Here is a 23,827-nt window from a genome sequence, read left to right as displayed (position 1 = left end):
CTTTTGCTTTGCATCCCTCCTTGGTAAGGAACTTTATTACAGCGCGTTGTTCATGTTTAAGAGAATCCATGATTGTGACCACCCTTAGGTGAATGAAGCCATCACATCTAACTTATTGTTGTGTCTGGAACTTGTTATGACACGTGTCAACCTGATGTTATGACAAGTGTCACACCTGCCACAAGTTGACATTGTTTGTGTAAACAAAAATGCCCAAGTTGCAAAATTTATTGAATGCCCCTCGTAGAATTTAAAGCATCATCCTGATACATCCTATTTCCATTTTTCTACATTATCTTTCTGGCGTATGACATTTAGTTGAAATTAAGAACAGTGCCACAGATGAAATGCATACTTTTATTCAGAAAAAGCATCAATTTGTTGTGCATCTGCATCAATGTACTCATCATTACCCAATCATTTCGATGAAGAATTTGCACATTATGTTTTGTCTCATTTGTGGCAGGACCCTGTGTAATCATCAAGTTGTTCTATTCGTGTTAATTCGTTCTGAAAGTACCTCGGTCCATGTAAATATCCTTCCATTACATCCATGACATATTGGCTAGCTTGGCCGAAGTACATCACCTGAAAAAGTTTGAAAATAATCCATATTAATAAAGAGTGCACAGTTTTTTGACGGTGATCAATGTGGGATAAACGCAAGAGATGGAATCTTCCATGTATAAGGAACCATGTAAAGTATTGCTAAAATTGTCTAAACTTCAACTTTACGATTCCCTTCTACCGATTTGCCCAACTTATTCTTTGTTTGTTTTTTGTTTTTTTGGTTAACGCCGCACTCAGCAATATTCCAGCTATATGACGGCGGTCTGTAAATAATTGTGTCTGGACCAGACAATCCAGTGAGTAATGTCATGAGCATCGATCCACTCATTTGGGATCGATGACATGCATCAACCAAATCAGCGAGTCTGACCTCCCGATCCCGTAAGTCGCCTCTTTCGACAAGCAAAGTCGCCTTTTACGGCAAGCGTGGGTTGCTGAAGACTTATTCTACCCCGGATCTTCACGGGTCGAGTATACGAGGAGCATGAGTTTATGAATCAATAGGAAATGACACCAGCTGTTCTCGAAAAGGTGATTGTATCCAACTACCCAAGTGTTCACCTGAAAAACGTGGTAACATGGTACAAATCAAAATTGGGAATTGCATCTGACACCATTTTTCCTCACTCTACGTCTTCCATAAAACTTTTGAAAGCTTTACTGAGGCCTTGCATGTTGTAACCTAATTCAAACACCATTTGAACATAAATATGCTAATGTGTGAATGGGAATAATGAAATGTGTACATGTTGACAATGGTGATGATACAGTTTTGGTATATATATAACCTAATAGTTCTAACACATAAGCAACAACAAGAAATCCCTTTCCATAATCAGAAGATTTTTTTCCTAAAGTAGAGTCCGTTGATTCTGACTATATCATTAACATATGTTTATGAATCCTATCATTTTAGTGGTAAGGTAAGTGTATCTTGTCCCCCTTGGGCGCCTGTCGGAAACAGATGCAAGGCAAGAGAATTGTTCACTCAGGTCAACGTTTATGATTTATTAACTGACATATGGCAGTGTATTTTATTTGTTAACAATGATTGTAACTGTATCACATTGTTTCTGTAGAGAATCGGTAGACGCTCTAGCATTGTATTTGGGCAGTGACTAGTCGTCGGGAATACAGTACTAGTTAATGTAGGCAGTCGTAAGTAAGTTAGTATATTTAGATGCTAGAGTTGTGTTGTAAATTCCGGAAACGGCGAGACTTGTCCAGCATTTTACAGAACCTTACAGCACTGTCTAGAAAGTTCTGAATCTAGTTGGCACGGTATATAAGGGGACAAGAGCGTGTTTAGGGGATCCCTCACACATTTCGTCTGTCGCTGCTGGGTGAATATATATTATAATCACTGACTTTTGCTATCATCACTGTATTTTTATCCCCCGCCCAACAAAGTTGGCGGGGGATATAGAAACGGGCTCCGTCCGTCCGTCACGTTTCGTTTTCGGAGCATAACTCATAAACCGTTCAATATTTTTTCATCAAACTTTGCAGGTCTGTCAGGTACATGCTGAACTGGTGCCTTTTGCTATTTAGGAATTTTAGACATTTTTTTATATTTTACGTTTCCATGGCAGCAAGATGGACTTAGGTTCCAAACTCTTCTTTTGTTTACAATTTCCATGACAAGTTCCACCTCGGTTAAAAAAGGTTAAGGTTTGTTTAAATTTAATTATGTCATAAATTCTGCAACAGGGGCGGGGGATATAGCCACGTTAGTGGCAAACTCTTGTTGTATCTGATACTAGCCACAGCCATCATATTATATATGGCCATTGGATATTGTACTACCACTCTTTAGTGTACTTTCGTCACGATATGGCTGAAATATTGCCGATGTGACGTTAAACTTTAACTCACTCACTCCCTTTAGTGTACTGACACTGTGATTGCTGTGCAGTAATTTGTATTGATTTGTAAACTTAGTGAATTTTGTTGGTTTCACACTAATTTCTTACATATTTCTGGATTAGCATATTGTTTCAATTTGGGAATCGACACGTAACATAATGCATCACAATTAAACAATGAAAGTTGAAGAGACTCACCTCGACTGGAAAATCTGCGAGACTTTTGAAACATGCCTTTTTCCTCTGGACGGTTTTCCGGATGACCACATCTCTTTCAAACATCCACTGAAGCATTTCATTGTACTCAAGGGTTGTCAAGTCTGAAAGTCATGGTGGTTGCTGAGATCAGTCATGAAGTATATTATTATTATTTTTATTTTTATTATTACTATTATTATTATTATTATTATTATTATTATTATTATTATTATTATTATTATACCACATTGGTTATTATCCCTTTAGGTACACGCTGTTATGGTACAAACTGTATTTGCATATATTTGAATTGCAATTGTGTTCATTCCCGCAAGCTGATCAGCTGAATTGTTCCTGTCTCATTGCATTCATTTCTCAATGAATGTAAAATAATTAAGCCACGCCCATAAAAGCAGACAACTTTCATTTCTATGGAATATCGGGAAATCCAAATTGCAGACGGGGGGATTCCCGTTCTGCCTACCAGGCCATAATGAAGTCATCAGGCCTAGTAACATTTTAATGCTATTTTTTCGGTATAAATCCACAAATCCACAGCGTCGTCTTCCACACGTACTGAACAAACACTGGCATTCCACAATATCAGTTCCAAACTTTATTTGGGTGTTTTGTCAAGTACACTGCAGTTTGCAATAACTAAATAATTGTTGTGCTGGAAAACTGACATAACAACAGTAAGTTCATGTTAGTTCACCATTTGCATCGCAGTGGGCAAGCTCTTTTAAATTAGCATCAGTCCAGTCGAGTACAAACAATCTCGAATCCCACGTTGGTTGGTTGGTTGGTTGTTTAACGCCGCACTCAGCAATATTCCAGCTATATGACGGCGGTCTGTAAATAATCGAGTCTGGACCAGACAATCCAGTGATTGACATCATGAGCATCGATCCACGCAATTGGGATCGATGACATGCATCAACCAAGTCAGCGAGCCTGACCACTTGATCCCGTTTGTCGCCTTTTACGACAAGCACAGTCGCCTTTGACGGCAAGCATGGGTTGCTGAAGACCTATTCTACCCCGGATCTTCACGGGTATAATCCCACGTTGTACCCCCTTATATCTCACTACATTTCTACGGATGAAAAGAACGACTCAAGCTTGTATGGGTAACATCTGCATCGGGTAGTTTTGAAAAGGATGTGTTTTACAATAGCATGGTTATTTACTTGGTATGTATGAATACGACCTGATGTATATTGTCGGAATACGTGAATTATTATTTGACCTGGTAGATACCCTCAAACAAAGATGTAGAATGGCAGAAGGCACTCGTCCATAAATGCTCATTTACCATTAAAGACGTACGTTCCTCGTTGTCTTCAAATATTCCAGTTTCTTTGAATTCATATTGCCACAACATCGGCATAAATGGACACCCACTTAAACAAACACTGAACAGTGTGATGTGTGATATTGTTTATGAATACAGATATGGTGATTGTAAGAATTTGTTTCTGGAAAATCCTTACCACCATAAGAGGCATCAACCCATTTCAACAATGGCATCTGATGGGTTTACACCATGATTGTGTGACTATTTATTTTAGTGAATTAACCAGCACACTTTGTTATATTCTGTAACAAAAAGTGTTCAGAAATGGGTTTTTAGAACACCCTCTTAGTCTTATTCCCGGGACCCTCAAAACGATTTCCCAGTTTGCAGTCATACCAAGTGTCGTCAACTATCTGATTGGCTTATGGCAACTGATTATCCGCGAGTGAGTGAGTATGGCTTAACGCCGCTTTTAGCAATATTCCAGCGATATCCCGGCGGGGGACACCTTAAATGGGCTTCACACATTGTACCCATGTCGGGAATCGAACCCGGGTCTTCGGCGTGACTAGCGAACGCTTTAACCACAAGGCTACCCGACCGCCCTTGATTAACCGTGAGGGCAGTGTAAGACACCAAGGTGGAAGCCTCAGCCTTGTGTTCCTTAAAGGGGAAGTGTACACGCAAAAATCACTTTCTTTCTTTTTCTAAACAAAACGCAATTTTAGAATTAATTAGTATCTGTGATTTGAAAATATACACTCATTTTTTTCACAGTGAAAGTAGGAAGCTCACAATAGTGTGAAAATGATATGCCGTTATGAGGCCTTCGTTTTTCGAGCTAAACAGGCCTGAGTTATCCCCCTTAGATTATGACGTAATTGGTGCCAATTCAACTGGGTCCCTGTCTATTCTCAACGCAAAAGATATCAAGTACCAGTTTGCGGTAAAACAACATGGCCTACGACACACTCCGGCGCAGTGGTGACTCAGCATAACACTATGCTGGCTGGCATCTGAGACGATAGAATCACACACCTGGACCTACACCACGTGAAGCGGCTCTAACAAAGCATGATGACGTCATAATGTTTATCAATTGGCACCAATGACGTCATATTGCAAGGGGCATAAGCCATGGTGTTTTTGTTGTGGAAATAGAACACTTGGTAAATGTGAACAATATAAATCGTTTTAATGCGAAAAATATGTTAATTAATTGTGATATTTTTATATTTTTGTCTATGACACTTCTAGGTTAACACTTTTAATGTGGAAAAAGTACAAGAAAAATAGGTTCATTTCCGTGTGAACTTGCCCTTTAAAGTATTTAGATTATCATCATTCACGCCCGCCTGTCAGGATGATTATATGACATCGTTCTTTCACAAGCTGTGCTTTAATAACATTTTCAAGACGAAAGGGGCGTGTGCTTTCATTCACATCTCTAGTGTTATATAATATAACCACTCTGAATGTCACATTCACGTGACTCTTGGAGTGAGTGAGTGAGTCGGGTTTAACGCCGCTTTTAACAGTATTCCAGTTATATCACGGCGTGTCAGCTTAATGTGGGAGGAAATCCCGAAGTGATGCAGGTCTCAGACGCTTACCACTTCGGTACACGTCTTTTGGTATGACGCGGCCGAGCATCGAAGCCTTGACCTCCCGCTCTCCGGGCGGACGCTCTACCACTAGACCACAGAGGCGGTCTTGTTCACTGGGATCGCTCGTAACGAGGTATTTACTCACGGGTATTCTTCACTTAATTTATGTATTCCCAACAAAAAAACAATATCATTCTCATTATGTCAATGTGAAATATATCAAACTATAGAATCCTCCAGGGTTTTCCTCGAATGAGGCATTAGTCCGGCAGTATTTACCTCCTACACGATATATCTTCCTGTCCATGACGAGGTCAACATTTCCCAAAGATGATGACCAAATATCCTTGGGCAGGCTGATACCAATCTCCTTGGCGAAGTCACTACAGCCGTAGAGGGATGTGACGCTGAACTCATATCCTTTGCTGGACAGAAAGCCTGTCAACTGGGGCCAACTGCATGCTTTCTCAACGTCAAGAACTGAAACATGTGCCATTAAAATACAAAAACAAATTTAAAACCCAAATGTCTTTTCATTAAATCTTGTCAGGATGAAAAATATGTCCCACGTATATGTCAAAAATATACCTTTCTCAGACAGGCCTTCTGATCTTTTCATGTATCATACAAATCTATCATAATCCCCTAAAATATACAGAAAATGAGGAAGACGCTGTTTACATAAATACCCCAATATCAGAGGATGACCGGTAATGAAGTGTATTTTCAGACAAGAGTGAGTGAGTGAGTGAGTATGGTTTTACGCCGTTTTTAGCAATATTCCAGCAATATCCAGCGGGGGACACCAGAAATGGGCTTCACACATTGTACCCATGTCGGGAATCGAACCCGGGTCTTCGGCGTGACGAGCGAACGCTTTAACCACTAGGCTACCCGACCGCCCCTTCAGAGAAGAAACAACGAACTGTGTTGGTTGTTGGAAAGATATATCTTAAAATGTCATTTGTGATTAAATACTTCAAAGAATTCCAAGTTAACTGTTTCGTATATATATATATATATATATATATATATATATATATATATATATATATATATATATATATATACCTACAGGCACTACAGTAACTGGGTGTCTATGGGAAACTAAATCCTGCATTGTATTCGCTACCATGAGGCATCATTCCGGGCCCAGCAAACTCGTGCCTTTCTCCAACCACAACTTCAAACAAGAATGAAAACTCTTGTTCTATCGCTGGCTTATTATTGCTGTAAAAGTATTGAACCACACTAAAGGTGAAATGGGGTTTAACGTCGCGTCCAAGATTATTACACTTATATAGCGACGTGCATGCACGTGTATGCGTGTGTGTGTGTATGGCTGCTTGTACTAGTCCGGACTGATGCCGATTTATAGTGCTAGCTCACTGAGAAACCATGCCGCAGTTTAACATGCATACCCTACTCAGACACAGTATACTGACTCCGAGCCGACCCAGTCCTTGTTTTAGCCCCTTAATGCCGAGCGCCAGGCAGGGTAACAACAAGTATCATCTTTTGACGTATTTTGGTATGACGCGGTCGGGGATCGAACCTCGGACCTTCCGCCCTCCGGGCGGACGCTCTACCATTAAACCACGGAGGCGATCTGAACCACACTAAAGCTATGTAGTAAAAGAAACTAACAAAAATTATTATGAAACGTGGTTTCAACACGATGTGGGTGGCAATCACCCACACTGATAGAACAGACCTGGCGCAAGTGCAAGCCAATTTCAATCATTTTATGGTTCAACGTTTTCTGCTGAAATCCAACATCTGCATATTATTTATTTTTCAACACAACAATGTCAGACAACATTTAGCATGGGAAACTGCAACGCGAATTTGAAAACTACCTCAAATTTAGGGGTGGTGACTAAGTAGCCAAGTGAGTGAGTTTGGTTTTACGCCGTTTTATATCACGGCGTGTCAGCTTAATGTGGGAGGAATGTCCGAAGTGATGCAAGTCTTACCACTTCGGCGAAACCCACGAACACGGGTGTGGTGCTGACAAACCTTGAAACATTACCGGGGCGAACCGGGATTCGAACCCACAATGTTATCTCCCATGTGTGTACAAGCATATTCACATGTTGAAAGCATTTTAGTACATTTTGATTTTCACGCAGCAGCGGGATTTTACCTAGTACTATGTAGATATTTCTCATGAATTTATAGTATTTTTGGCCACCTTACTAAATGTACAAATCTAGCTGTAAATGTTTAATAGTACCTTTTGGTAGCTTATGTTCAGCACTTTACGTTGATACTTAAATTTCCAATATTGGTTAAGTAGTTACTTTGCTATTCGTGTTTTCCCTACTTTAGGGAAAACGCAATATTGTTCACTCACGAGGTTAAAGAGCTCCCACAACTGGCTAGCGGTAATTGTCTTCTCCGACGTCCGCGTCCCGATTATGTTTCTAGGTTTGTCAGCACCATTCCTGTGCTCTTGGGTTTCACTAAATAGTACAAATCTGATACCTACATCACTTCGGGCTTTCACGCCGTGAAATGATTGGAATACTGATAAAAGCAGTGTTAACCCCAGCTCACTCTTTTACTCACTTGACCCGTGAAGATCCGGTGTAGAATAGATCTTCAGCAACCGATGCTTGTCGTAAAAAGGCGACTAACGGGATCGGGTGGTCAGGCTCGCTGACTTGGTTGATGCATGTCATCGTATCCCAATTGCGTGGACCGATGCTCATGATGTCAATCACTGGATTGTCTGGTCTAGACTCGATTATTTACAGACCGCCGTCACGTAGCTGGAATATTGCTGAGTGCGGCGTTAAACAACAAACAAACAAACAAAAACCGTACTCACTTCACATTTACAGCTCAGCGCTACTGAGTGTAGTAATTGCCAGGAATCAATTTCTTTGACACATTCAGTTCGCTGTTTTGATTTATGCATACGTATCAGGCATGCATTGACCTGATGCCTATATTTTGGATGTTTTGAATTATTTGGTCCATATTTCAAACAAGTGTACTGATCGTTTCCGGGTTATGACGTATAAATTGTTTACTAGTTCTTCATGGCACTTGATATGCTAAGCAGACAAGTAACTGGTGCCTTTCTGTAATTTAGATCTTTTTTATTTTTTATCTTTTGCGTTTCCTAAGCAACGAGTTGGACTTATGTTCAAAAGAGGACGGCCCGTTTCCCGAGCATAACTTATACATTCTTTCTTATTTCTTTTTGAAACTTTGTATACATATCACGCAAGTGCTGTACTGGCGCATCTAAATACAACACCAAAATACACATCATTCGTTTGTCTGGTCAAGACACTATTATTTACAAGCATCCGTCATATAACTGAAATATTGCTGTGTGCTCCGTTGAACAACACACATTTGAAGCATTTTGAAATTAAGTCTTAAGAAAAAAAGAAGCAATTACAAGTTTAACAACTATGTGGTCCAATAAAATACTACAACTTGGGCATAGTTAGTATGTTAATAACTTGAGTGAGAATAATATAGTTCTTAACATGATTAATAAGCAGTACATTTATAGATATATATATCAATACAAGGTTAAAAATCCTCCGCCATCGCACATTTTGATTGGCTTGCGCCATTCAATCGATTGGGGGACAAGCCTTATAGCTTCCGGAAAGATGCCAGTAGTGACGAATGGCTGTATAGGAGATCGTGTTTCACGTGCTCTGTTCCACGTGATTCAGGGTACCTAAGGGAACAACCAGAGGTTTTCTGGGTAGGAATATAGATCCCCAGCAACCTACGCTTGTCGGGAGAGGTGAATAAATGGATGGGATGGTCAGCCTCGGTGACGTTTGATTGTGTGTCATCGTATCCCAATTACACACACACACACACACACACACACACACACACACACACACACACACACACACACACACGCACACACACATTCATGTTTACAGTATACATAAACAAAGGAAGTTGTTGATTGTACTTACCAAGAATAATCCTTGGATTACCAAGCTCCTGTTCAACCAAGAACAATTAATTACTACAATAATACACTACTAATCATACAATCTATTCATTTCAAGAGTGTATACATATTGTTCCATTTTACTTATAATTAGTAGTTACCCCTTCGGGTTCATCATCAGACGAATGTGTACGCAGTATGTGTGTCTGTCTTGTTTTGATTCTAACTCCACAACCATTGATCGATATGGAAAACTGATGACAAGAGTGTTACAGATCGTGTTGTCCTTAGTCCTTGGTAGGTCGGGTGATCGGTGATTTACTGTGAATAATGAACAAATATATTTTTTAAAAAGTACATACCTTAAACGAAAACAGAACCTTGATGTCAGTTAGACTTTTAACTGTCTCCTTAACCTGCTGTATGTCCGCCGTCTCGTTCCTCCCCTCCTCAGGGGGCACGTAGATGTCCACTCTGTACAGAAGGGCGTCTCTAGGAGCAGGATCGCTGAGGACAGACACGGGGAGACACGACAGGGTGATGATAGCAGCGACGAACAGCAGCATTGTTCCGAGTCGTTATCTGCAGCAGCAAAAGAAGGGGGATTCCGTGAGGAAAGCAGTTAAGTCCTGTAGCAAATATATTGAAAAGGGGAGTGTTACACTGAGAAATAAAAGTATAGATACAGAAAAGTATCATTCATTCCAAGTTATTGGGACAATAAAATATTAACATTTTTAGAAACATTTCTAGAAACATCATGACACTGCAGTGACAGTGGAACAATGTAATACTATCTAGTACTGTACACACTAAAAATCTAGCGTACTGTCATACATGCTAAACAACAACCCAAAACACATATCAGCTTCAAAATCCCTATTCTGCATGCCAAGAACAAACTATACGTTTATGGCGCAAGAAATATCCACGGTGGTTGTCATAGTGACGAGACATCTAACAACCCGTGATGATGCTGGGTTTGAATACGTCACCAACAACCTATGATGGTCGTAACATGCAACCAAATGGATCAGGTGTTCAGTCTCGCTGAGTTGATGATGGCGGGGATCGTTGCTCGCAATATCGATCACTAGACCGTCTTGTTTCTGCTCGATTATTTACAGGTAGCCATCATATAGCTGGAATATTGCTGTGCGTAGATTTAAAAAACAAACAAACATTTCTAAAGACTGTCTACCCACGAAGTCTAAGGTGATGGCGCATTTACTGAATTTCTTGAAACAAAAAGATAATATTTGTTTTTGAATAATGTCTGGTGTGTACATGCAGCTGCTTGTATGTAAAGATAAACGTTACAATTACGTTACTTTACAATTGATAAATGATATTGAGCCGGGGACCTCAGTCCACCACCAGGGACATCGATCCAGTTAAAAAACAACAAACCACTGTGCAAAAGACTCACATAGCGTTAACATTCAAACATGACATCCAACATCCAAGGCCAATTGAAAGGTGTTGAGAGGCTGAATGCTTTCAGTTGGTGGGACAACGTGACATAGTATATACAGGCATAGTGTCCTTGAGGTCACAGACAGAACTTTTACTGTGTGTACACACCGTATTAAAGACACAGTCAAAGCGACAGAACTATTTATGTCCAAAGACAAAATAGATGCCCGCAATATTGGCAATCCAGGAAAAGGCAAAAGACCTTTCAATGTTAGATTTGTAAGCACTGCTTTAAAGCTCTTGGTACTGAATTAAATAGGAATATATAACACTTCTTAATGGAACGATAACCGGATAAGCTTGGTAGTTTGAAAGCCACCAATGAAGGGGGTTATTGTGAAACAATACACGTAAGCCGAAACAGAGCAAAGTCATCCGAGCTTAAGTGTCCATCTACTAGTATTAGCGTCAAATAATGCGTTACCTGGCCCACGGGCGAAATGAGAGAAGCATGATGTGTGGGGCAATCTAACAAACTGGTACAACACACTTGGTAGAAGTGCAAGCCAACTTCTATAGCCCAACGTTTTGTGCTGAAATCATCAGCATATAATTTATGAACCCACTATGTCATACTTCAACACAACTATGCTTGATGGCATACAGCAATAATGCTTGTTTGGCATAACAAAGTGCAAAAATAATCACTATTGACACTTTTCGTTCATGTTCCTTCCTTCACTTTAAAACGTAGCATTGCATAAATTGTATTTTCTGTAACAGAAATGTGTTGGAAATTAAGATTTTGTACCATTCCATTAAAAGTAATTGAAAGATTATTACGAAATCAGTTATCGGGATAATGTTGACACAAGGGAGATAACTCTTTACAATGGTTTTCATAAACGTTGTCATTGGGATACATCTTAAGGAAAATAAAAACACCTAAGATAAGAGTTTTTAGTAAATGGATTTATAAGTTTAAACAAGTTCCGTTCTACAAAGGAGAGCACAAATACATTTCTCACTAAATTTCAATCAAAAGAGTTATTTTACAGCAGCTTCAATTTATGATAATTTACCATTAGGGTAACTTACACCTTTCAATGAGGATGTACGAATCAAACGAGCAGTACTAAGCCTACAAATTAAATGTCCTTCAGATAGATCAATAGGAATTGTTCTAGATACAAATGCTTTATTTACTAATTGATTTAAACATATTTTATTCAGATTGAAATGGATTGGGAACAAGTTATCCAACTTAGGACTCCCTCTCCATGGTATTTACAAAGCTTGTACAGTAAATCACATACAAGGAAAACAGATAAAAAAGATGAGTGTAAAGATAACAAGAAATGTACAAAAGAGAGAGACTAGTATATGTACATTAAAGTGTTACCCGAATCTCTTTGTATGACTTATAAACATTTGCACTGCTTTAAAGATGTGTTGATTTTCGATAATGGACAAACATTCATTTCCGTTTAACATCAAATTTTAAATCTAATTTAGCATTTTTGTTCACGGCGTTCTGTAAAATGTCCCGAATTATTATTAACATAGTTTTTCTTTAGTGGACGTACAATGGACACTTTAATAAATAATGATATGCGTTTTCACATGGATCACCACATTGACATATTGGATCACATTTTACCTCTATTCTGTATAAATCATAATTTAACTGGCTTTTCATGTATCTTAATCGAGTATGATAAATATTCAACTTTCTAACACCATAGGAAAAATATGGAGTGCAATGACTTGCTCTTTTTGTATGTATGTCTTGAATTGGGATGTAGATGTACAATTTCTACCTGCAGCAGGAATAGTGTTCCATAACCTTACAGTTCATGGAATAAAAGAACACGTTGAGTGCAGCAGGAATAGTGTTCCATAACCTTACAGTTCATGGAATAAAAGAACACGTTGAGTGTTTTAATCTAGTATATGGAATCTCAATATTGTCTGAATTTCTTAAATTATATGATATATTTGAACCTACAGTGGTTGGTACAATGTCTTTAAGGTAAGTTGGGGCAATATAACTTTGTATTTTGTAGAACAAACATAGCTTGCGTTTCCTTCTTCGTTCTATTAACGTTTCCCATCCTGTTTCATAATACAGATGTGTGTGAGAAGTATACTTTTCGAGCCCAGTAACTACTCTGGCAGCTTCTAGTTGGAGATTTTCTAACTGAGTTGATAATTCTATATTACACCCATCCCACACTTCACACGCATATTCGAAATTGGGTCTTATGAAGATTGTATATACTTTATTTAATGTATTTCTGTTCAATATGAATTTTAATTTTCTCATTGAATTTATCATTTTTGATGTTGACTTAATTATGTTATCTACGTGACAGGACCATTTTCCGTTTGATGCAAACGTTATACCCAAATGTTTATGATTTTGAACATTCTTAACTTTACATTCATCAAAGTACAAGGTAATGAGGTCTGATTCATCTTTTAAGGAAAATATAACCGCTTCTGTTTTATCTGGGTTGTATTTAATTAACCAGCGTTTTGCCAAGTTACACAGCTTGCTCAGATTTAAATTTAAAGTTGATTCAACAAGTTGATTACGTGGTGAAGAAAAGCCGAGTGCTGTATCGTCAGCAAAGAGTCTTGTTATGCAATCTAATTCATCAGCAATGTCGTTAACAAACACAATGAATAAAAAGGGACCTAACACCGACCCCTGTGGAACGCCAGCCTTCAAAATCCTTGGCCTGGATAGAGCCCCGCTTACAAACACTGACTGAGTACGATTGCTTATGTAACTAGACAGCCATTCAAGTAAATTCCCTTTTATACCATTCATTTCTAATTTGTACATAAGCCCTCTATGCCAGACACGATCAAATGCTTTTGACACATCGCAAAAAAACATGCAATATTTTTCTCTATTATCTAAAGATATACAAATTTGATTATACAATTCAATTAATTGATGGACAGTGGAATGGCCTTTTTGAAAGCCCGACTGGTATATATATAACAATTTATTGTCATGAAAGTAGTTATAAAGATGCTTAAATACAACTCTTTCAAATACTTTACCAATACAACTAATGAGTGATATCGGTCTGTAATTTGTCACAACTGAATGATCTCCTTTCTTATACATGCGCTCTTTTCCATTCTGTTGGATATGAATTTAAAGCCAATGAATGATTGAATAACACACATAACACAATACTAATGCTGTTTACTGTTTTCTTTAATAGGTTGTTACTTATTTTGTCTGGACCAGGTGCCTTGTTAATTTGAAGACATTTTATAACGTCAGATATTTCATTTTCTGAGACAGTTAATTTGTCAAAAATACTCTTAGTGCGTTGATTGAAATATGGTAATTCTTCACGTTCTTCTGTTAGGGTAGATATGGATTGGAAATATTCATTTAATCTCTCTGATTTTTCTAAATCTGAAAATATAGTGTGACAGTCATCGGTATCTTGTTTCCTTAACGGGGGGATGCTCGTAGATGTTCCAGAGTTTTTGACGACATATCTTAGTAATTTCCAATATGATTGTTTATTTACTATATATAGTTCCGAAAGAAATTCATCAATGTTAGAATAGAACTTTTCTTTCGCATAACTTTTCATGTTGTTGACCTTATTGCGTTGTTTTATGTATGCTATAATATCTGTCTCCTTATTACTCCTTTTTTATTTCTTTCGTAACCTATTACGTATCCTACACTCCTTTCTTAAATGTGAATCAAACCATGGTTTGTCATTTGGTCGAATAGTGACAATTTTAGATGGAATACATTGTGTTACAAAATCGTTCAATCTTTCATACAACACTTCACACATATCATCAACATTTGTACATTCATTAAATAATACAGACCTATTGGTAGTGTTTATGAGATCATTCAATTTAACAAAGTCTCCTTTGTTATACCATAAAACCTTGCGTTTATAAGCTATCTTGGTGCATATTTGTGTGTCCATTTCCATATAAGTACCTCTGTGATCAGATATTGTACTATCGAAGACGATCACACCACTGACCTTTACATCAACATCTTCACTAACAATGATTGGATCTAAAAGTGTGCTAGATTTAGAAGTGACACTGGTGGGCTCATCAATTACATTCCTTAAATTTTTTCTGTGTAAAATTTCGTTTATGTAATTTTTCCTGTTAGATAATAAATTTTCATGTAAATCACCGACAATCACCATTTTACTAGATATATCCAATGCAACTTCGATAGAAGTATCTAACCGACTCCAAACTGTATAGAATTGTGTTCTGGTCTGTAAACAGCACAGAGTAATAAAGGCCCTTGAGGAAGAAATATTTTTATCCATATACTTTCATCAGTAATATTTTCTAGTTCGTGCATTCTCTTGTATGTTAAACACTTAGTGATGTATATCATAACCCCTCCTCCAAGAGCATTTTTATCTTTCCGTAATGGATTATGAAATGACTGCCACTGTAAAGTTTCATTACCTACATATTCATCCAGATGTGTTTCAGTGAAACAAACTACATCATATTCAGACAAATATTCTGCAAGATACCTTTGCTTATTACGGACACTCCTGGTGTTTAAATGGAAGATCGACAATGAGTGGTCAAGATTAGTTACATCACCGGTCAGTGGGCCAGGATTAAGTTCAACGTCCCCTGCAAGCTGTATTAACAATAGGAGTACGAGAATTACATTTACATTGCCGAGATAAGCCTGCAGAACACAAAGGCACAGTCGAGTGTTACAAGCTTTAACTTCTAGTGATAAAATATAATGCATTATGTCCAGCTCGTTCAAAAGAAACTTTGTGATGGAAGATTTGCAGATAAACAATTGACACAACCTGTTAGATGACTTTACAACACAGTTGAACACCCCGATCGCAACGCGATACTGAGATATATCATTACCCATATGTCAGTTTCAGTCTGGGAACAATCGTACTTTTCTTCTGGGTTAACGATCGGGGAATGTAAGGACGCTGTGACCATATGCTGAGTGAGGAATCAGTGTGTACATAGCATGGCAATACAAGAATGGATTGTATATATATTGGAGTTTTCATTTTCTGGGAATATAAGAGGAGAGTGAGATTCAGGGATATGGATTATTTACTAATTCAACTTGTCATGTATTTTTTGGTGGTTGGCTCTTTGAGATGTCAATTGGAGTTATCTCCCTCACTGTAATGTCTGCTTCCATGAGCCTCATGATGACTGGTGATTTCTTAAAGTTTTCAATTGCTCCTTACGAAAACAGTGAGCAATTGAGGTGATAACCCATTTTGAATTCACTTAGAGACTTATGAAATTTGTGGCGTTAAACAACCAACCAACCAACCAACTAAAGATGTAAAATATAATCACAGATGCAAACGACAGTATGTGAAGAAAGCAGAAAAATTGTCATTTAATTATCAAGATGCTCCAGTTTCAAGTGATCCAGAAAAAAATAAACCTTCAGATAGAGCATGACAAAGGCTTCAAGCAGCTGTCAGGTTATATTCAAACAACTATCATTGAGGGGAATGATGCAGAGATGCTCACCTCATTACACAATACTTACTTACTTTTTTCTGGCAGATAATTACAGGGCTGACAAATTAGAAAGAAAGATTTTAAAACATTTCAAAGATCACATAGGAATCACTAAACTTTCAAACAAAGAAGGTAAAATAGTTTCTTGCAAATCGCTAGGTGTTGACGAGGCAGTGAAATATGCATACCAACAGTCCACAAACAATGATGTTCAAAACATCATCGAATGAACTCCAAATTTCCCATTTCACCAAGCATTATTGCTGAGGGAGCAGCAAAACCACCAGACACTTTGATTTGTTTCTTCTGAAAATCCACACCAAAGACAAGAAAATAAGAGAACTTTAATGCTCTCGTGACCAGAATGGGCGGCTACTATTCTTGGCCTCATCAACTAGTGTGGATTTGAAAGAAGTTTTCAGGTATCCGTTGACACCAGTTCCACCTTGTCTAGGTCAGATAGATGGGTCTATTAACAAGACTGACAAATCAAATCTGTCCAAGTTTCTTAAAAGCAAAATTAAATCACACTCATCACCTGACACGAGTTGATGTGATAATTATCGATCGGATGTACTTTGTTGAGTCTCTGACAAACCTCCCTCTCCTGCCAAACTTGTACTTAGTATCCTGTGTAGAAATGCTCCACGCATAGAATTTGTGTGTGAAACATATTCAAGCCCGTCAATCAAGGACATTGAAAGATAGAAGGGTGGTGAAATTGTTATTGAAACAGTTGTTACTGGATCGCTACGAACAAGACTTCAGGCTTTAAGATCTCCATCCTTTTAAACATCATTCCTTAAATTTCTTGCCGATGAATGAGCAAAGGATGACTACAGTTCTATCCTAGGCGATCACACACTCTATGGTGCCACTGAAAACATTTGTTGTGTACATACAGCAATTGGTGGAAACATTGTTAGAGCTGTAGAACCTTATCTTGCCATGAAAAAGCTGACACCAGAATTATCTTTCATCTGTGTACATTCCGTTTGACTCCAAATGAGAACGATGAATTGCAAAATAACTCGAAATCCAGAAAAGTGTATGAAACATCAATACGGTACTTGACCATGCATACCCTGTACCGAACAATATCTGAATTTTGTTTATTTTAAGACCCATGACGGATGAAATCCATTAATAAACTATCATGTAATTTTGTATAGAAATGTGTACATGACACAGAGGGGGGACAAACCGTGGAAGGCACAGCGAAAGCACGCATGCACTGCACATTCTGTGGTAGGGGAAATGACCGAGCGTTAGAGGGGCCGCCTCATGATAATTAGGGGGACAAACCGTGGAAGGAACAGCGCAAGCACGGTCTGCACGTGCTACACAGTGACTGTGTTCATTCAATGACAAGATGCGCTACTCAGCAGATGTTAAACAGTTGATGTTGAATGTGTATGATTTCTTTAGAGTGAGTGAGTGGGATGGGTTTAACGCAGCTTTTAACATTATTCCACTTATATCACGGCGTGTCGGCTTAATGTAGGAGGAAAGCCCGAAGTGATGCAGGTCTCAGACGTTTACCACTTCGGTGAAACCCACGAGCACGGGTATGGTGCTGACAAACCTCAATCATAGGTTTCTGGCGTGTGCAAGGGACGCAACTCTGCACAGCGAATCGCGGCGCCTAAGAAGGCTGGGCCACCCGTGCCCCCGATTTCTTTAGAAGTGAAGCAGAAAGAGCAAAGCCTTTTTATGCAATTAATAAATTCAAAAGCTCTTGGTATGTCCTCTCAGAAACTTAAAAATGTTGTTAGTCGACGAGATACAAATAGTCAGGCCAAGGAGGTAGGGAACATGTCAAAACCATGCAAGGTTGATAAATTAGACAGTTTTCAGAGGGATCAAGTCAGACGTGCAATTGTTACACTGCACTCAGAAAATAAGTACCTGTCACTAAGAATTTTGAAGAGACACCTTGAAACTGACCATGATTTACGTGTTACAAAGTACAAACTATGGCTGCTGCTGCATACATTTGGTTACAAATACAAAAAGATAACTGGAGAAAATAGGGCTGTGTTGTGTGAACGGTCTTACATTGTTCGTCTCCGAAATCATTACCTTCGTACCATCAAGCAGAAACGTGAAGAAGGATATGAGCCCGTCTTCTTAGATGAGACATGGGTAAATGCGTCACACACAGCCAGCAGTCAGTGGGTAACCAGTGGTGACTGTAAGGAGTCTGGTAGAAAGTTACCAATGGGAAAGGGTGAAAGACTCATAGTTCTCCATGCTGGTTCTGCTAGTCAGGGTTTTCTCCCAGACTTTGACCTCGTCTTTAGTTCCAAGGCCAAGGACAACAGGGACTACCACACAGAAATGAACGGCAATGTATTTCTGGAGTGGGTGAAAGATAAATTAGTCCCTGCTTTGCCTACCAAGTCTCTCATTGTCATGGACAATGCACCGTATCATAGTGTGCAGGATCCAGAAAGCAAGACTCCAACCTCTAATAACCGTAAAGGAGACATGGTTACTTGGCTGCAACGGAGGAACATTACCTTCCCTTCTCGAGCGACGAAACCACAGCTCTATCAAATCATCAAAACTATGAAACCTGACCCCGTGTATAAAGTTGACAGGGTCAGGGTCACGCTGTCTTACGACTGCCACCTTATTACTGCGACCTGAATCCAATCGAGTTGGTATGGGGCATCGTCAAGGGTGTCGAACACAACGTTCAAATTACGAGACGTTGAACAACTCGTAAAGGAATCCCTTGGTCGGGTAACAGTAGAAACGTGGAGGCGTTGTGTGGCCACAGTTGTTGACGAGATAGAGCCACGTTATTGGTCATGAGATGGACTACGGCCAGCAACAGTCCAACCTATAATAGTGGCAGTCGGTTCAGGCACCAGCAGTTCCGACGACGAGATCTATGGCATGTGGGAGTCAGATTGCGACTGAAATTATCATGAGACGTTGGATGTCAAAGCCTTCTTTAGGGCAAGTACTTGTATACAAAGGAAGTCAAGTATTTCCATTTAACTCAAGAGACATCAGTCAATAAGACTAAATACTCATTTAGGCGAATTCGTCTATCTTTTAGTGCCAAAGAGACATATTTAGGGATAGGTCCACTGTGCCCATTTTCCCCCATCTAGCCAAGCCAAGGTTATCATTAGCGAGTGGAGTTAATTAACTCCTAGGTGTTGTTTGGTTGCAGCCGCTGTCTATGTATCTTGCTGATTGTCTCATTTATTTAGGGGGGCACGGGTGGCCTAGTCGTCTAAGGCGCCGCGATTCGCTGTGCAGTGTTGCGTCCCTTGGGCACGCCAGAAACCTATGATTGTGGATTCGAATCCCGATTCGCCCCAATTATGTTTCTAGGTTTGTCAGCACCATACCCGTGCTCGTGGGTTTCACCGAAGTGGTAAACGTCTGAGAGCTGCATCACTTCGGGCTTTCCTCCCACATTAAGCTGACACGCTGCGATATAACTGGAATACTGTTAAAAGCGTCGTTAAACCAAACTCACTCACTCACTCACTCACTCTAATGTATTTAATAATTGAACGCTTTAACCACTAGACTACCCGACCACCCCTATTGGAGTATGAAGCTTCATAGAGTGAGGGCCAAACTGTATGAATGCCGGAGCTTACGTGCAAAGGAATTCCCAGGTGTTTCCCCATTTCATTTCAAGAACACAGTCTCGTCCAAAACGAATGACCGTCAAATTGTGTCATTCATACACTTATGAATGTCCATTTCGCGGTCATGTGACCGACCTCTCGTCCAATGGAAAAGCTATATATTGTGTAAACGTCAAATTAAAAAAATATAAATTAATAATAATAATTTATAAAACTTAAGACCACCATGGAAGCACTGTCAGGGCCTGGGCCTGGCCCAGGTTGGATGAGCCAGTACCCCCATCGTCTATCCTGCTCAACCGGTTCAATCAGTTGACTATGGGTCTTGCTGATTGCCTTATCGGGGTGTTGCTGTAGTTGACGAAACTTGCATATACGTTCAATGTTTATTTTTTATCTTTGCCTGTGACAATTGGGGTCCAGTCACTTTAGATTGTCTCTCTTTGACTATATCTAGATGGTAATAATAAAACTGTGAACTTTTACCACACTGTCGATGATAACTTCATCAACATTTGTTAACACACTAGTCCCTCGAGCTCAGCTCTGTGACACCTGTCATGCATAGACATACATACATTTATGTTACTTTGTCTGCCACAATATTCCAGTGCTTTCATATGATATAGTTGGAATTGTGCATTCGAATTTGCTTTCAGCAAAGATTTCTTGTCATTATGGAATGAATTTGTCGCTTTTATTTACAATTATGTAACGAGTCCACAAATGAGATTATTTTGTACAAAGCATATTATTTGTGTGTTTGTTTGTTTTTTGTTTTAATGGCGCACCCAGCAATTTTCCAGCTACAGGACAACGGTCTGTAAATAATCGAGTCTGAACCAGACAATCCAGTGAATGACATCATGAGCATTGATCCACGCAATTGGGATATGGTGACAAGCATCAACCAAGTCAGCGAGCTTGACCACCCGATCCCGTAAATCGCCTCTTACGACAAGCATAGTCACCTTTTATGACAGGCATGGGTTGCTGAAGACCTATTCTACCCCGAATCTTCACGGGTCAAAACATCTATAAAGTCACAATGACACTAGTTATTCTCTGGAAGTGCCAGAAATATAAGTCATTTCTCAGAATCTGAACTAAATTGAATGACGAGAATATAGTGTTAGTACGTCCCATATATAATGCTTTCACAAAGATCAATGTTAAAAGAACATAAATGTCAATAAAAGAAACATGAACTTATTCAAATAAAGAAAGTGTGTTTGATCTCTATTGTTGGTCCTCTAAATTGTGTGGGCCTGTAAAACAATGTACAATATTGTGAACCATGAATCCAACTTGTAAAACACATGTAGTCTATATCGTCTATTGAACACCTGTACGAATGAGTTGTGGCCTATAAAAGAAATTATAAGATGGATCGATTAAGAAGAAACAGTTCAAATTACCTTTTCAGTATCTGGGATTGTTGAAAGATATCTGCTGGCTAATAGTTTGACTGAAGGTTGTGCGCTTATTTATACATGTTAGTATGTGCATTATAAAATTATTTTTACCATGATTGTAACACATAAACATGAAAGCTGTTGCATTACCTTCTGGGCTATCGTAAGAATCGTCGGCAACTGGACCAATAAACTAGATAACATCCCAACCTGTCGCTTGGAAAAACACATGAAACATTTGAGCCTTTTTCGGCAAGATAACATCATAATGAAGGCAAATGCGTGAAAAGTCCATGTGCCATTAAATAATAAAAACATTTTCCAAACGTGTCAAATCATTTATGATTTGATAGTTCTTGGCCATGTTGAAAAAAAACAGTTTTGGACCTTTAAGGAAAAAAAACTCGGTTACATGGATAAATGTATTTTATGAAGGTATTCAATCAAGTAGCCTTGTAAATGGAGGTTGGATATTTTCAGGGGTTGGATATTTTCGGTTTGCTAAGGATACTATTATATGTACACCAGATCGTTCAGAGCGCTGTCTACAAACTGTTTTACAACATTCTGTGTCGGTTTCTTGCGATTGAAAGTAAATATTGATAAAACTAGAATTACGTTGACAGATTCGAAAAAAAACATGTTTGAGAATGAGTGAGTAAGTTGGGTTTAACGCCGCTTTGAACAGTATTCCAGTTAAATCACGGCATGTCAGCTTAATGTGGGAGGAAAGCCCGAAGTGATGTTACCACTTTGGTAAAACCCATGAGGACGGATATACTGCTGAATAACCTAGACACATAATCGAGGGAATCGGGATTCGAGGTTTCTGGCGCGCCCAAGGGACGCAACTCAGCACAGAGACTTGCGGCACCTGAGACGACTGGGCCACCCGTGACCCCGTTTGAGAATGAAGGTGTGTCAGAATGAGTCTCAAACTAGGATATGAGCACATTGGAATTACTTGGGATAAAATTTAATATTGAACGACATGATTGAACTAAAGTAGAAAGATACACTAAGAAAATGTCAGATTATTAAGTCAATCATGTTAGCCCGCATTCACATGCCTATGGGAAGAAATTGTAAATTAAAATAACTGATTTTGTTGAAACTAAAAACGATATGTTACTTTACATTACGTCTGTTATGCATATAGACTCTGTTGCTTAAAGAAATAGCAGTGGAATCCCTGCTGAAATCCATTGCACCGTAAGTATGTGTTAATGAATCCTGTCAAATAATGATACGAAGTATTCGCGAAAAGGGTGAGCATATGGCATGCAAAGGTAACTGAATCGTTCACGCGATAAAAAACGGGAACATATGCTACAAGCCCAAATGGGATTGCATCGGACATCATTTCTGTCACTGATTCGTCAAATTTGGAAACGTCATCTAAACGTGTACCAAAACGGTTTGAAAGCTCTGCTGATTTACATGTATGTCTCCCCGCCATAGGGAAGTGAGACAAATTGTTTTTGGCTCTGTTCCCGTCGGCGTTTCCATTCTTTTCCGAGCCATAACTTGAAAACTGTTCAATGTCTTTCAATGAAACTTTGCAGATGCATTGCTCATCAGCTTAACTGGTGTCATTTGCTATCTTAAATTTTGTTCTAAATAATATTTTCTTATGTTTTCACAAAGACAATTGCGACTTAGTCTCAAACAAGGGTAGGGTTTGTTTCCGGGTAAACTTGAAAACCTTTCAACATTTTTCAATGAAACTTGGCACATGCATTGCTCATCGGCGTGCCTTTTGCTATTTTGAAAATTTTCTGAATATTACTTACTATGTTTGCATGGAAACAAGTTTTTTGTCTCAAACTTCGTTTCCGAGGAATAACTCTCAAACCAAGGACTTTTTGGCATAAAACTATACAGGTGCAATGAGCACATTCTCAACAATTTAATTTTTCTTGTTTTTATTTTTTGTGTGATTCCACGGAAACAACTTGAAGTTTCAAACAAGTGGCGTTTATTTCACGCCATAACTCTTTAGCTAATGAATATTTCTGCATGAAGCCATTATCTGTCCAGGTCATGATTTCCTATTATTGTTTTTTTTCAGATTTGCAAACACATTTATGGTAATAACTTGAACTAATGTATCCAAAAGAAGGGGGGAAGACATATGTTTGTATAAGTAAAAACACATTCTAATTGTTGAATGTTGTAATCCTGATCAATCAACTTTTGAGCAAGAGTCGTTTAACGTTCATAGAAAAATCGTTTAAAGAAATATTCATACAATGCTAATTCTAGACATTTTTTTTATCAAATAGTACTAAAAATCCCGTTTAAAATGTTGTTGTCTGGTTCGTATATGTCTTCACGCAAGGCTATCGTCGACCTACC

General features: G+C 38.7%; 1 protein-coding gene across 3 annotated transcripts in view; it reads right to left on the bottom strand.

Moving 5' to 3' along the window:
* Positions 1-343: 343 nt before the first annotated feature.
* Positions 344-23,827, bottom strand: part of LOC124112061 — a 42,472-nt gene continuing 18,988 nt past the window's right edge. Inside the window, exons 1-6 of one of the 3 annotated variants that reach the window (XM_046471994.2) lie at positions 21,473-21,548; positions 9,837-10,056; positions 9,497-9,524; positions 5,817-6,017; positions 2,634-2,755; positions 344-588 (exon numbers count right to left, since the gene is read on the bottom strand). In XM_046471994.2, the coding sequence (XP_046327950.2) occupies positions 454-588; positions 2,634-2,755; positions 5,817-6,017; positions 9,497-9,524; positions 9,837-10,040 (690 nt within the window). In that variant the 5' untranslated portion in view covers positions 10,041-10,056; positions 21,473-21,548 and the 3' untranslated portion in view covers positions 344-453. Of the gene's footprint in view, positions 589-2,633; positions 2,756-5,816; positions 6,018-9,496; positions 9,525-9,836; positions 10,057-10,903; positions 10,998-21,472; positions 21,549-23,827 lie in introns of those variants that run through there. The other 2 variants (XM_046471995.2, XM_048386294.1) reach the window with 2 other exon arrangements.

Source organism: Haliotis rufescens, unplaced genomic scaffold (assembly GCF_023055435.1).
Source record: "Haliotis rufescens isolate VD_foot unplaced genomic scaffold, xgHalRufe1.0.p SCAF_10, whole genome shotgun sequence".
Classification (NCBI taxonomy): Eukaryota; Metazoa; Mollusca; class Gastropoda; order Lepetellida; family Haliotidae; genus Haliotis; species Haliotis rufescens.
Note: the sequence above shows the minus strand (reverse complement) of the source record. Positions and strands in the feature narration are given on the sequence as shown.